The 14,738-nt window shown below is 41.0% G+C and overlaps 1 protein-coding gene across 1 annotated transcript in view; it reads left to right on the top strand.

The window, feature by feature from the left end:
* The window catches only part of LOC147361947 (ATP-binding cassette sub-family C member 4-like), a 179,498-nt gene that overhangs the window by 83,764 nt on the left and 80,996 nt on the right, over positions 1 to 14,738 (top strand). Inside the window, exons 16-19 of the mRNA XM_086330258.1 lie at positions 3,179 to 3,376; positions 4,372 to 4,512; positions 5,058 to 5,095; positions 5,788 to 5,882. Coding sequence (XP_086186384.1) covers positions 3,179 to 3,376; positions 4,372 to 4,512; positions 5,058 to 5,095; positions 5,788 to 5,882 — 472 coding nt within the window. The remainder of the gene's footprint in view (positions 1 to 3,178; positions 3,377 to 4,371; positions 4,513 to 5,057; positions 5,096 to 5,787; positions 5,883 to 14,738) is intronic.

The following is a 14,738-nucleotide window of genomic DNA, read 5'->3' as shown; positions in this document are numbered from 1 at the left end:
AGCAGTTGATTTCATGCAGAGGGGTGATTCTAATGTGTAAAACCCAGTGTTGACAGGGTTATGAGCAGAGGCTCAGTGGGCAGGAGAATAACCTATTTAGCCAGTCCCTAGATGTTTTCAGTTCAGTTCAGTTCAGTCGTTCAGTCGTGTCCAACTCTTTGCGATCCCATGAATCACAGCACGCCAGGTCTCCCTGCCCATCACCAACTCCCGGAGTTCACTCAGACTCACGTCCATCGAGTCAGTGATGCCATGCACCCATCTCATCCTCTGTCGTCCCCTTCTCCTCCTGCCCCCAATCCCTCCCAGCATCAGAGTCTTTTCCGATGAGTCAACTCTTTGCATGAGGTGGCCAAAGTACTGGAGTTTCAGCTTCAGCATCATTCCTTCCAAAGAAATCCCAGGGCTGATCTCCTTCAGAATGGACTGGTTGGATCTCCTTGCAGTCCAAGACACTCTCAAGAGTCTTCTGCAACACCACAGTTCAAAAGCATCAATTGTTTGGCGCTCAGCCTTCTTCACAGTCCAAATCTCACATCCATACATGACCACAGGAAAAACCATAGCCTTGACTAGACGGAACTTTGTTGGCAAAGTAATGTCTCTGCTTTTGAATATGCTATCTAGGTTGGTCATAACTTTTCTTCCAAGGAGTAAGCATCTTTTAATTTCATGGCTGCAGTCACCATCTGCAGTGATTTTGGAGGCCAAAAAAATAAAGTCTGACACTGTTTCCCCATCTATTTCCCATGAAGTGATGGGACCGGATGCCATGATCTTCATTTTCTGAATGTTAAGCTTTAAGCCAACTTTTTAACTCTCCATTTTCACTTTCCTCAAAAGGCTTTTGAGTTCCTCTTCACTTTCTGCCATAAGGGTGGTGTCATCTGCATATCTGAGGTTATTGATATTTCTCCCAGCAATCTTGATTCCAGCTTGTGTTTCTTCCAGTCCAGCATTTCTCATGATGTACTCTGCATATAAGTTAAATAAGCAGGGTGATAATATACAGCCTTGACATACTCCTTTTCCTATTTGGAACCAGTCTGTTGTTCCATGTCCAGTTCTAACTGTTGCTTCCTGACCTGCATACAGATTTCTCAAGAGGCAGGTCAGGTGGTCTGGTATTCTCATCTCTTTCAGAATTGTCCACAGTTTATTGTGATCCACACAGTCAAAGGCTTTGGCATAGTGAATAAAGCAGAAATAGATGTTTTTCTGGAACTCTCTTGCTTTTTCCATGATCCAGCGGATGTTGGCAATTTGATCTCTGTTTCCTCTGCCTTTTCTAAAACCAGCTTGAACATCAGGAAGTTCATGGTTCATGTATTGTTGAAGCCTGGTTTGGAGAATTTTGAGCATTACTTTACTAGTATGTGAGATGCTTCCTTTGAGGATACTACCCCCAGTTTTACTACTAACAAAACAACTATCTGTCCACTGATGAGCATCCCTGGATGAATTGCGGTCCCTCCTCACTGTCTGTTCCCTCTCTCACAGCAGAGGGGATATGGCTGCCCACTTGTCCCCTCAGAATTGTCAGCGATTAGCTGCTGAGTGAAATTGCTGTCTTTGTACTTCTAGTCATTTCATTGTTCATATTACAGATATGAAGTGGTGAGTGGTGATTTCCTTAAAGAGGTGTGTGAATTTTGCCTCCCAAGTGGAACAAGACACAATATATCCTGCATAATTTTCTAGTTCTGCTGTATTAGATGGTACCCATATGCTTCATTCGGTTTCTCCCAGTGGCTCACCTCAGAACATAGGATGAGAGGGGTCCTAGCTAGGGTCCTGGGCCATCTTCTTCCACCTGAGCTGCCTTACCCAGAGTTGCTCTTATTTGATGAGTTTTGCATCCTGAGATTTTTTTCCCCTAATGTTTTGTTTGCCACTGAGTGATCAGCTGCATCTTGTTTCAGGGCCAGAAAATAGTGAAACATCTGCACATTATTCTATATGACTTTGTAAGGGAGGGAAACTGTGCAAGGATGTGTCAGTTCAGTTTAGTTCAGTCGCTCAGTCATGTCCGACTCTTTGTGACCCCATGGACTACAGCATGCCAGGCCTCCCTGTCTGTCACCAACTCCCCACACATGTTCAAAGAACATGATTAGACTGGCTGTAGTTTAATCAGCTGCCTGATTGGGGAAGCCTGGTTAGCTACTTGTGGTTGGTTGATGCTAAGTTTTTTCTTGGATCTGTGTACACTGATTGTGGCTTAGGTTTCAATTTGTGGGCACAGAGACACCCCAGCCTCATGGCCTCCGTGTTCAATTACTTTAATAGATGGAACATTGAATTTTCATTTGGGAACTTCCTTAATCTTTGTGACCCTATAATGCATTCTAATTCCTCCAGACAGTTGTAAAGACCATGAAGATGCAGCTTATGGGTTCTCTATTCAGGGCTGGTTCCTACATGTCCTGTCCCAGCTGGGTACATGATATTGTGACAGTGACAGCGGTCGTGGTGAAATTTGATGAGCGACTCTTACCCATGCAGATGTGCTCATGCCCACCTCTGTGTCAGTAATTTTCTTTTCTGGAATACTCTCCCCAGCGTTTTTTAAAATTCTGCTTTTCACTTGAGGTTTCTCTCAGTTCTCATGTTGTCTCTAGAGACTGTGCTTATCCTCCCAGCAACTTCTGTTCTTCTTGCTTCCCTCAGTGCCCATGGTAGTTATGTGAATGACCTCCATTTTTAACCCACGAGCACACGTTTCTTTCAAATCCCCCAGCACCTAACACAGGGTTTGCCAGAGAACAGAATGCTCAGTTCTGTGTTGAGTTGACTAGATTTCTCAACAAGAATTCTAGACCCAGAGATCTTTATTTCCTTCAAATATTATAATTTAAGACCAAATAATTTTTCATGATTAGTATTTCAGTTGGTTTAATATTATCGAGGGCTTCCCTGGTAGCTCAGATGGTAAAGAATCTGCCTGCAATGCAGAAAACCTGGGTTCAATCCCTGGATCAGGAAGATCCCTGGAGAAGGGAATGGCAACCCATTCAAGTATTATTGCCTGGAGAATCCCATGGACAGAGGAACCAGGCGGGCTACAGTCCATGGGGTCAAAAAGAGTCAGATGCAACTGAGCAACTAACACAATATTATCAAATGTAAAATTCCTCTCAAAAATTATTATTATTATTATTATTATTTTTTATTTCAGGGCAAAATGGTGAAAAGGGGGACTTACTCTGAGTTCCTGAAATCTGGGATAGATATTTTTTCCCTTTTTGAGAAGGGAAATAAGCAGTCTGAACCATCTTCAGCTCTAGGAACTCCCACTATGATCTCTGAGTCTTTGGGTCCATCGCTACAGTCTCCCAGACCCTCATTGAAAGGTGCGGCTCCAGAGGACCAAGATGTGAGTTTCTCAGCCTGCAACACACCTGGGTCTGTCTGCTCTTGGTGGCTTCATGGACCTTCAGTCTGCTCTGCTCATGACATATTTATTTGTCCCAAAGTAGACCCTAAGGTTCCCAAAGTCTTATTCCATGGAATTGATAGAAGAGCATGAAAGGAGCAAGCCTGTGTTGGGTTCCCCTTTGGGTGTAGGATGGAGACTCTTATGGAGACCAGGAGTGGGTGCACTTCTGTGAATTTCTGGATGCATGTGGCTCACACTTATGTGAAAACTCTTCAATTTACCGTAGTTACATCCTACTTGCTTTGGTGGCCCCCAGGTTCCCTTATTCATCCAGAGGCTTAATGGAGGACATCCTTAGACTGAGTCCTCCTGTGATCACATTAAATCAGCTACTTTTCCTATATGTTGGATGTTCTGGCACTGCAGGTGACTGATTGGTAGTATTTTGCCCCATGGTCAGAGGTAACGTGTGCAAAGGACCTGACACACAGTAGAAACTTTGGAGTTAGTTTCCGTCTTCACCTTTTGTGCCCCACCTGCATTTTATGTCTCCATCATTGAGTGACACAAGTCATCTAGAGAGGTACATTAACAAGTCATCTAGAGATGTCATCTAACTCCATAATTTTATATATTATTTTAGAAAAAGCTTCTGTCTTTATACTTGAATCAGGTGTATTATACTTATGCTGAGAGTCATGATCGACTTTAAGCAAAGTCACCCAGCAGTGCATAACCTCGTGCAAATGATGTTTCCTTATTTCTAATAGATTCCTAGAAGTGGGATGGCTGGGTCCAAGGCTAAATGCACACATGGTTTGGCCAGATATTCCCACACCCTTCTCCGGAGGAGATGGACCATCTTGTACTCCTACCAGTGTGTGAGATGTGTCTGTTTCCCACAGCTTTGCAGTGGAGGGCATTGTTGAACTCTTGAAACTTGGAGTTCATTATTTAGAATTTCATATCTCACTGCCTTTTTTCCCTTCCAGCCTGAGAATATACAGGTTACACTACCTTTAGAGGACCGTTTAGAAGGAAAAGTTGGTTTTAAGACCTATAAGAATTACTTCACAGCTGGTGCTGGCTGGTCTGTCATCCTCTTCATTATTCTCATAAACATTGCAGCTCAGGTATGTAAGGGCATTTATTTTGGTTTATGCCCTCAGCTTGTTGATTATGTACTATTTATACTATATTTATTTTATAATTATTCTTAGATATGTGTTTTAAGAGATTTATTTGTAAAAACTGGCTGATGTGGGATCTTGCTGGGTGAATGTGAAATCAGGAAGGCAGTCCTGCAGGTTGGAATCTGAGGCAGGAGTTGTCCCTGCTATCTTGAGGCAGAATTTATTCCTCCTCTAGGAAGCCTCAGGATTTGCTCTCAGGCCTTCATCTGACTGGATGAGGCTGCATTTTAAGTCCACTTGAGTTTCCATTGACATATGCCATATGTGTTGAGCAAAGTCTTCTGGGGAAAAGGGGATATCATTTAAAGATTTTAAAATGTAGCATGCCCTTCCCTGACTTGTGGTCATATGGGGTGTGGGGCTTGGCACAGACCTGAGCCGGAAGGAGCCTCTGTGTTCTGGAGGCTTTCTGTCCCGCATCCTAGTGAGCAGGGTGTAAGGCTCCGTGATGTCAGTGTGTGAGTGACTGTTGTTTCCTGCTCCAGGTTGCCTACGTCCTGCAGGACTGGTGGCTTGCATACTGGTGAGTGATTCCTGGTCTGACCCAAAGGACTGTGAAATCTACATGAAGCTTCGCTTTCTCACAGAGTCGGGTGGAGGTGGGGCTTCTTTTGTCTCCTCTTATGACCTTACATAGTTTCCCTGAAGAAAAAGTAAACTTCTTGTAGGTGAGTATGATCACCCCATGGTCTTTCCCCATGTCCCTCTCTTTGGTAGCTTCTTTACAGACTTTTTTTTTTTTCTTTTTCTGAACTTTTTCTTTTGTATTGAAATATAGCTGGTTAACCATGTTGTGATAGTTTCAGGTGAACAGTGAAAGGAGTCAGCCATTCATATACACGTATCCGCCCTCCCCCAAGTCCCCTCCTATCCAGGCTGCCATACAGCAGTGAGCAGAGTTCCTGTTCCACGTGCTATACAATAAGTCATTGTTGGTTATCTATTTTAAATATAGTATGTGCATTACCATCACAATCTCCCTAACTATCCCTTCCTGTCCAGTAACCACAGGTTCATTTTCTAAGTCTGTCTTCACAGTTTTTAGAACTGAAAGTCATGATTCAGATTTTTAACAGGGAGACACACAGAGGTCTTGTGAGTTGGGAAACACTTTGCAACATGAAACATGTTTCTAAAATTGAGGTGATTATTTTTTATATTTGTGTGAGTTCTATGTATATTTGTAGTGTAATATTTTTTCTTTCCTGTTCTTAGGGCGAATGTACAAAGTGACCTGTATTTTGGGGGATTTGTAAAAGAAGATGAAGATGCAGTGTTCATTCTGAACTGGTACTTAGGAGTTTATTCAGGTGAAGTTAAGTCATCTGCTCCATTATACCAGAGTCTAAGGTGTTTACAATGAGTCTATATGAGCAACTAGGGCTTCCAGGAGACATTCAGTAATGTCTTAACAGATTGAGTGTCTGAGTCACATTTACTCTGTGAATTAACTAGAATAATTATTTTAAAGATCTACTAGAAGAAAAGAGGTTGAATGAAGACTCTTACTTTGCCCTGTACTGGATTTTGGTAGTTAAACCAGGGTTATCTATTCAGAAAATCAGCCACTGGAAATATGTGGCTATTGTCTGTCCTAATAGGTTGTTTTACCTAAATCTTATATCATTATCACTTCATGGTCCCATTACTTCATGGTAAATAGATAGGGAAACAGTGGAAACAGTGTCAGACTTTATTTTTTTGGGCTCTAAAATCACTATAGATGGTGATTGCAGCCATGAAATTAAAAGATGCTTACTCCATGGAAGGAAAGTTATGACCAACCTAGATAGCTCATTGAAAAGCAGAGACATTACTTTGCCAACAAAGGTCCGTCTAGTCAAGGCTATGGTTTTTCCAGTGGTCATGTATGGATGTGAGAGTTGGACTGTGAAGAAGGCTGAGCACCGAAGAATTGATGCTTTTGAACTGTGGTGTTGGAGAAGACTCTTGAGAGTCCCTTGGACTGCAAGGAGATCCAACTAGTTCATTCTAAAGGAGATCAGCCCTGGGTGTTCATTGGAAGGACTGATGTTAAAGCTGAAACTCCAATACTTTGGCTACCTCGTGTAAAGAGTTGACTCATTGGAAAAGACCCTGATGCTGGGAAGGATTAGGGGCAGGAGGAGAAGGGGATGACAGAGGATGAGATGGCTGGATGGCATCACTGACTCGATGGACGTGAGTTTGAGTGAACTCCGGGAGTTGGTAATGGATAGGGAGGCCTGGTGTGCTGCGATTCATGGGGTCACAAATGGTCAGAGACGACTGAGCAACTGATCTGAGCTGAGCTATATCATTATATGGGTGGGCAAGGAGATTGGAAATGGATCCCCACCCTGTGGCTCAAATTTTCGAATTCTGTCTGAATAAACCTTGAATTTTATTGATCTTGGATGAAATCTTCTGGCAGCATGGACCCTGAATAAAAGTGTTATTCTCTCTGAGGTATGCATACTCCCATTTACCACACTGCTCATCTTGGGCTTCATTAGTTATTTGAGAAGCTAAGCAGGGGAAATCCAAAGTCTGGGATTAGATTCTATCTCTTTCTTCCCTTGATTTCACAGTGTTATCTCCTCCCCAACTGTGTGATTAACTTAACATTTGGTTTAGCAGACTGGTATTAACATGACTGTCTCTAGTCACAAAAGTGTTTAGAATAAATATAGCATTACATACTATTTAAAGCATATCTTCACCTAAAATTTTAAATATATTCTTTATCCATTCATCTGCTGATGGATATTTAGGTTGCTTCATGTCCTGGCTATTGTAAATAGTGCTGCTCTGATCATTGGGGTTCATGTGTCTTTTATAATTATGGTTTTCTCAGGGTACCCCAGTAGCAGGATTGCTGGGTCATATGGTAGTTCCATTTTTAGTTTTTTAAGGAAGTTCCATACTGGAATAGCAAATCACCTTATCTGCCTCCTGAGAAACCTGTATGCAGATCAAGAAGTAATAGAACTGAGCATGGAAGAGTGGATTGGTTCCACATAGGGCAAGAAGTATGTCAAGGCTTATATTGTCATCCTGTCTATGTAACTTCTATGAAGACTACATCACACGAAATGCCAGGCTGGATGACCCCCAAGCTGGAATCAAGATTGCCGGGAGAAATGTCAATATCCTCAGATATGCAGATGGCACCACCCTTATGGCAGAAAGCGAAAAGGAACTGAAGAGTCTCTTGATGAAGGTGAAAGAGGAGAGTGAAAAAGCTTGCTTAAGGGACTTCCATGGTGGTCCAGTGGCTAAGACTCTGAGCTCCCAATGCAGAGGGGCCTGAGTTCATCCCTGGTCAGGAAACTAGATCCCACATGTTGCGACTAAGACCTGGCACAGTCAAATAAATAAATATACATTTTTAATGGCTTAAAACTCAACATTCATAATATTAAGATCATGGCATCTAGTCCCATCACTTCATGGCAAATAGATGGGGAAACAATGGAAACAGTGACTTTATTTTCTTGTGCTCTAAAATCACTGTGGACAATGACTAGACCCACGAAATTAAAAGATGCTTGCTCCTTGGAAGAAAAGCTGAGACAAATCTAGACAGTGTATTAAAAGGCAGAGACATCATTTCACTGACAAAGGTCTATATAGTCAAAACTATGGTTTTTCCAGTAATCATGTACAGAGGTGAGAGTTGGCCCATAAAGAATGCTGTACACCAAAGAATGGATTCTTTTGAAGTGCAGTGCTTAAGAAGACTCTTGAGAGTTCCTTGGATAGCAAGGAGGTTAAACCAGTGAGTCCTAAAGGAAATCAACCCTGAATATTCATTGGAAGGACTGATGATGAAGCTGAAGCTCCAATGATTTGGCCACCTAATGCAAAGAGTTGACTCACTGGAAAAGACCCTGATGCCAGGAAAGTTTGAGAGCAGGAAAAGAAGAGGGTGACAGAGGATGAGATGGTTGGATGGCATCACTGATTCAGTGGACATGATCCTGAGCAAGCTCCAGGAGATAGTGAAGGACAGGGAAGCCTGGCATCCTGCTGATAATGGGGTTACAAAGAGTCAGCCACTACTGAGTGACTGAACAACAACGACAGTACTCCCTAGTGGCTGTATCAATTTACATTCCCAAAAACAGTGCAAAAGGGTTCTCTCTTCTCCACACCCTCTCTAGTATTTATTGTTTTTATACTTTTTGATGAGGGCCATCCTGACTGGTGTGAGGTTATGCCTTATTGTAGTTTTGATCTCACTTCTCTAAAAGTGATGTTGAGCATCTTTTTATGTGCCTCTTGGCCATCTGTGTGTCTTCTTTGGAGAAATGTCCCTTTAGGTCTCCTGCCCACTTTTTGATTGGGTTGGTTGTGTTTCTTTCTTTCTTTTTTTTTTAAATTGAGCTCCATGAGCTGCTTGTGTATTATGGAGATTAATCCCTGGTCAGTTGCTTCAGTTCAGTTCAGTCACTCAGTCGTGTCTTACTCTTTGTGACCTCATGAACCGCAGCATGCCAGACCTCCCTGTCCATCACCGACTCCTGGAGTCCACCCAAACCCATGTCCATTGAGTCGGTCATGACATCCAACCAACTCATCCTCTGTAGTCGCTTTCTCCTCCTGCTTCCAATCCCTACCAGCATCAGAGTCTTTTCCAATGAGTCAGCTCTATGCATCAGGTGGCCAAAGTATTTGAGCTTCAGCTTTAGCATCAGTCTTCCAATGAACACCCAAGACTGATCTCCTTTAGGATGGACTGGTTGGATCTCCTTGCAGTCCAAGGGACTCTCAAGAGTCTTCTCCAACACCACAGTTCAAAAGCATCAATTCTTCAGCACTCAGCTTTCTTTCTAGTCCAACTCTCACATCCAAACATAACCAATGGAAAAATCATAGCCTCAGTTGCTTAGTTTGCAGTTGTTTTCTCCATTCTCAGGTTTGTCTTTTCATCTAATTTATGGTGTATATATATATGCATATACACTGGAATATTACTCATCCAAAGAAATGAATGAAATTGGGTCATTTGTAGAGATGTGGATGGACTTAGAGTCTGTCATACATAGTAAAGTAATTTTTTTTAATATAAGCAAAAACAATACCCAGTTGTGGATATTACTGGTGATAGAAGCAAGGTCCAATGCTGTAAAGAGCAATATTGCATAGGAACCTGGAATGTCAGGTCCATGAATCAAGGCAAATTGGAAGTGGTCAAACAGGAGATGGCAAGAGTGAACGTCAACATTCTAGGAATCAGCAAACTCAAATGGACTGGAATGGGTGAATTTAAATCAGATGACCATTATATCTACTACTGCAGGCAGGAATCCCTCAGAAGAAATGGAGTAGCCATCATGGTCAACAAAAGAGTCCAAAATGCAGTACTTGGATGCAATCTCAAAAATGACAGAATGATCTCTGTTCATTTCCAAGGCAAACCATTCAGTAACACAGTAATCCAAGTCTATGCCCCAACAAGTAATGCTGAAGAAGCTGAAGTTGAACGGTTCTATGAAGACCTACATGACCTTTTAGAACTAACACCCCAAAAAGACGTCCTTTTCATTATAGGGGACTGGAATGCAAAAGTAGGAAGTCAAGAAACACCTGGAGTAACAGGCAAATTTGGCCTTGGAATACAGAATGAAGCAGGGCAAAGACTAATAGAGTTTTGCCAAGAAAATGCACTGGTCATACCAAACACCTTCTTTCAACAATACAAGAGAAGACTCTACACATGGACATCACCAGATGGTCAACACCAAAATCAGATTGATTATATTCTTTGCAGCCAAAGATGGAGAAGCTCTATACAGTCAACAAAAACAAGACCAGGAACTGACTGTGGCTCAGATCATGAACTCCTTATTACTAAATTCAGACTTAAATTGAAGAAAGTAGGGAATACCACTAGACCATTCAGGTATGACCTAAATCAAATCCCTTATGATTATACAGTGGAAGTGAGAAATAGATTTAAGGGCCTAGATCTGATAGATAGAGTGCCTGATGAACTATGGAATGAGGTTTGTGACAGGGGACAGGGATCAAGACCATCCCCATGGAAAAGAAATGCAAAAAAGCAAAATGGCTGTCTGGGGAGGCCTTACAAATAGCTGTGAAAAGAAGAGAAGTGAAAAGCAAAGGAGAAAAGGAAAGATATAAGCATCTGAATGCAGAGTTCCAAGGAATAGCAAAGGAGAGATAAGAAAGCCTTCCTCAGCGATCAATGCAAAGAAATAGAGGAAAACAACAGAATGGGAAAGACTAGAGATCTCTTCAAGAAAATAAGAGATACCAAGCGAACATTTCATGCAAAGATGGGCTCTATATAAAGGACAGAAATGGTATGGACCTAACAGAAGCAGAAGATATTAAGAAGAGGTAGCAAGAATACACAGAAGAACTGTACGAAAAAGATCTTCACGACCCAGATAATCACAATGGTGTGATCACTCACCTAGAGCCAGACATCCTGAAATGTGAGGTCCAGTGGGCCTTAGAAAGCATCACTACGAACAAAGCTAGTGGAGGTGATGGAATTCCAGTGGAGCTATTTCAAATCCTGAAAGATGATGCTGTGAAAGTGCTGCACTCAATATGCCAGCACATTTGGAAAACTCAGCAGTGGCCACAGGACTGGAAAAGGACAGTTTTCATTCCAATCCCAAAGAAAGGCAATGCCAAAGAATGCTCAAACTACCACACAATTGCACTCATCTCACATGCTAGTAAAGTAATGGTCAAAATTCTCCAAGACAGGCTTCAGCAATACATGAACCGTGAACTTCCTGATATTCAAGCTGGTTTTAGAAAAGGCAGAGGAACCAAAGATCAAATTGCCAATATCCGCTGGATCATGGAAAAGCAATAGAGTTCCAGAAAAACATCTATTTCTGCTTTATTGACTATGTCAAAGCCTTTGACTGTGTGTATCCCAACAAACTGTGGAAAATTCTGGAAGAGATGGGAATACCAGACCATCTGACCTGCCACTTAAGAAATTTGTATGCAGGTCAGGAAGCAACAGTTAGAACTGGACATGGAACAACAGACTGGTTCCAAATAGGAAAAGGAATACGTCAAGGCTGTATATTATCACCCTTCTTATTTAACTTATATGCAGAGTACATCATGAGAAACGCTGGACTGGAAGAAACACAAGCTGGAATCAAGATTGCTGGGAGAAATTTCAATAATCTCAGATATGCAGATGACACCACTCTTATGGCATAAAGTGAAGAGGAACTCAAAAGCCTCTTGATGAAAGTGAAAATGGAGAGTTAAAAAGTTGGCTTAAAGCTCAACATTCAGAAAATGAAGATCATGGCATCCGGTCCCATCACTTCATGGGAAATAGATGGGGAAACAGTGTCAGACTTTATTTTTTTGGCCTCCAAAATCACTGCAGATGGTGACTGCAGCCATGAAATTAAAAGATGCTTACTCCTTGGAAGAAAAGTTATGACCAACCTAGATAGCATATTCAAAAGCAGAGACATTACTTTGCCAACAAAGTCCATCTAGTCAAGGCTATGGTTTTTCCTGTGGTCATGTGCGGATGTTAGAGTTGGATTGTGAAGAAGGCTGAGCGCCAAAGAACTGATGCTTTTGAACTGTAGTGTCGGAGAAGATTCTTGAGAGTCCCTTGGACTGCAAGGAGATCCAACCAGTCCATTCTGAAGGAGATCAGCCCTGGGATTTCTTTGGAAGGAATAATGCTAAAGCTGAAATTCCAGGACTTTGGCCACCTCATGCAGAGTTGACTCATTGGAAAAGACTCTGATGCTGGGAGGGATTGGAGGCAGGAGGAGAAAGGGACCACAAAGGATGAGATGTCTAGATGGCATCACTGACTTGATGGACATGAGTCTGAGTGAACTCCGGGAGTTGGTGATGGACAGGGAGGCCTGAAGTGCTGCAATTCATAGGGTCACAAAGAGTTGGACACAACTGAGCAACTGAACTGAACTGAACTGATGGAATCTAAAAATGACACAGATGAACCTATTTGCAGGACCAGGAATAGAATCATAGATGTAGAGAATAGAAGTGTGGACATGGGGGGTGGGATGGGAAGGTGGGAAAGATGAATTGGGAGATTAGAACTGACATATGTACACTACCATATGTGAGACAGCTATCTAGTGGGAAGCTGCTGTGTAGCACAGGGAACTCAATTCAGTGCTCTGTGGTGACCAGAGAGAAGGTCCAAGAGACAGAGGATATCTGTTTACATAGAGCTGATTTACTTCATTGTACAGCAGAAGCTAATACAACTTTGTAAAACAACTATACCCCAATAAATTTTTTTAAACAAATAAAAATTTAAATATCCTCACAGGAAATGCTTGTATAAGCTTTTTATAAAGAATGATTTATGTAAAAATCCACTCATTGAAATTAGGTATTTATTTTGTTGATCACTTGTGTTAGAAACTTGAATCTATTGGCTATTTTCTTTCTCAACTGGTGGACTATGGGGGTTTGAAGAAGGAAGGGATTCTGTTACACATTCATATTGGATGGTGGGTTAAGCAAATAAATGCCTATTGATGGAATTCAGGAATTTTAGCAGCTTTCAGAATTTAAATGACACTGATGTGTCAGTTGAATGGAAGAAAAGTACTTGAGAGGATAATTATTATTTTATTTTATTTTATTTAACTTTACAATATTGTATTGGTTTTGTCATATATCAAAATGAATTTGCCACAGGTATACATATGTTCCCCATCCTGAACCCTCCCTCCTCCCTCCCCATACCATCCCTCTGGGTTGTCCCAGTGCACCTGCCCCAAGCATCCAGTATCGTGCATCAAACCTGGACTGGGGACTCGTTTCATATATGATATTATACATATTTCAATGCCATTCTCCCAAATCATCCCACCCTCTCCCTCTCCCACAGAGTCCAAAATGAAGTAAGCCAGAAAGAAAAACACCAATACAGTATACTAACACGTATATATGGAATTTAGAGAGGATAATTATTATAGAAGTTATCCCCACTATATTTGGCATTTTGAGTTGAAGAGAAGTTCAGAGGGATATTTTAATTTTTATGTGCATGGTAATGCTCATTTATGTCATTGATAAAGCATAAATGTAAATGATTATATTTATTTACAAGTGTTTTGAAAGTGAAAGTGTTAGTTGCTCAGTCATGTCCTATTTTTGTAACCCCATGGGCCCCCTGCGAGGCTCCTTTGTCCTTGGTATTCTCCAGGCAAGAATACTAGACCAGGTAGCCATTCCATTCTCTAGGGGATCTTCCCAACGCAGGGACTGAACCTGGGTCTTCTATATTGCAGGCAGATTCTTTATTCTCATCTGAACTACCAAACACTTAGTGAGAGATTAGTTGCTTGTTTAGATTAATTATCTCATGTCAAAATATAATTTGTAGTTTCTTGCAATTCAATTATGTAAGAGATTGCCCACTTGCAACTTAACATGGTCTTTTCATACTCTTTAAAGCTACTTGGGCATAGAAGTAGTTCGTTTATCTTTAATATTTTAAATTTTTATAAATTTTTATTAGCGTATAGTTGCTTTCCAATGTTGTGTTAGTTTCTGCTGTACAGCAAAGTGAACCAACTATATATATATATATATATATATACACACACATATATCTCCTCTCTTTTTTTGGATTTCTTTCCCATTCAGGTCACCACAGAGCACTGAGTAGAGTTCCCTGTGCTATAGAGTAAGTTTTTAAGAAATTGCTTTACATGGAAGTAAATTTCCTTGTAAATTACAAGAAGTGGTAAATCATTTCTCCTGTGACCTGTTAATTCACATGCTGGTATCAAAGTATACTTCAGTTTTAGATTATGAGACATATTCTAAATAGTGAGATTTGAAATGCAGAGAGATGAAGATCAGCTACTTTTATAATTATCTTTCTTGTGAGTTTTTATTAGAAGTTGTAATTAAATTAGGAAAACCGAGAATGAAACTGTAGTTTACACTTGATTTCCCCCCCCCTGTGTTGTTTCTATTTAGTGAGAGGAAAACAGTGATTTTTATATTTTTCTTTATAAGTGTATTTGGTGAAAGCATTAAGCTCTTACAGAGACTACTATATATATACACACATATGTTTTTTTTTCTATATTGTATATATGTAAATCTCTATACAAACTTAATACAATAAAATGCACAGTATCTTTATAAACTGTCTGTCATACTTTAGC

The sequence above is a fragment of the Bos grunniens genome, chromosome 12 (assembly GCF_055505025.1).
Source record: "Bos grunniens cultivar Pamir isolate PY7600 chromosome 12, Bosgru_T2T1.0, whole genome shotgun sequence".
Lineage (NCBI taxonomy): Eukaryota > Metazoa > Chordata > Mammalia > Artiodactyla > Bovidae > Bos > Bos grunniens.
The sequence above is the reverse complement of the archived record's forward strand: the minus strand, read 5'-3'. Positions and strand labels throughout refer to the sequence as shown.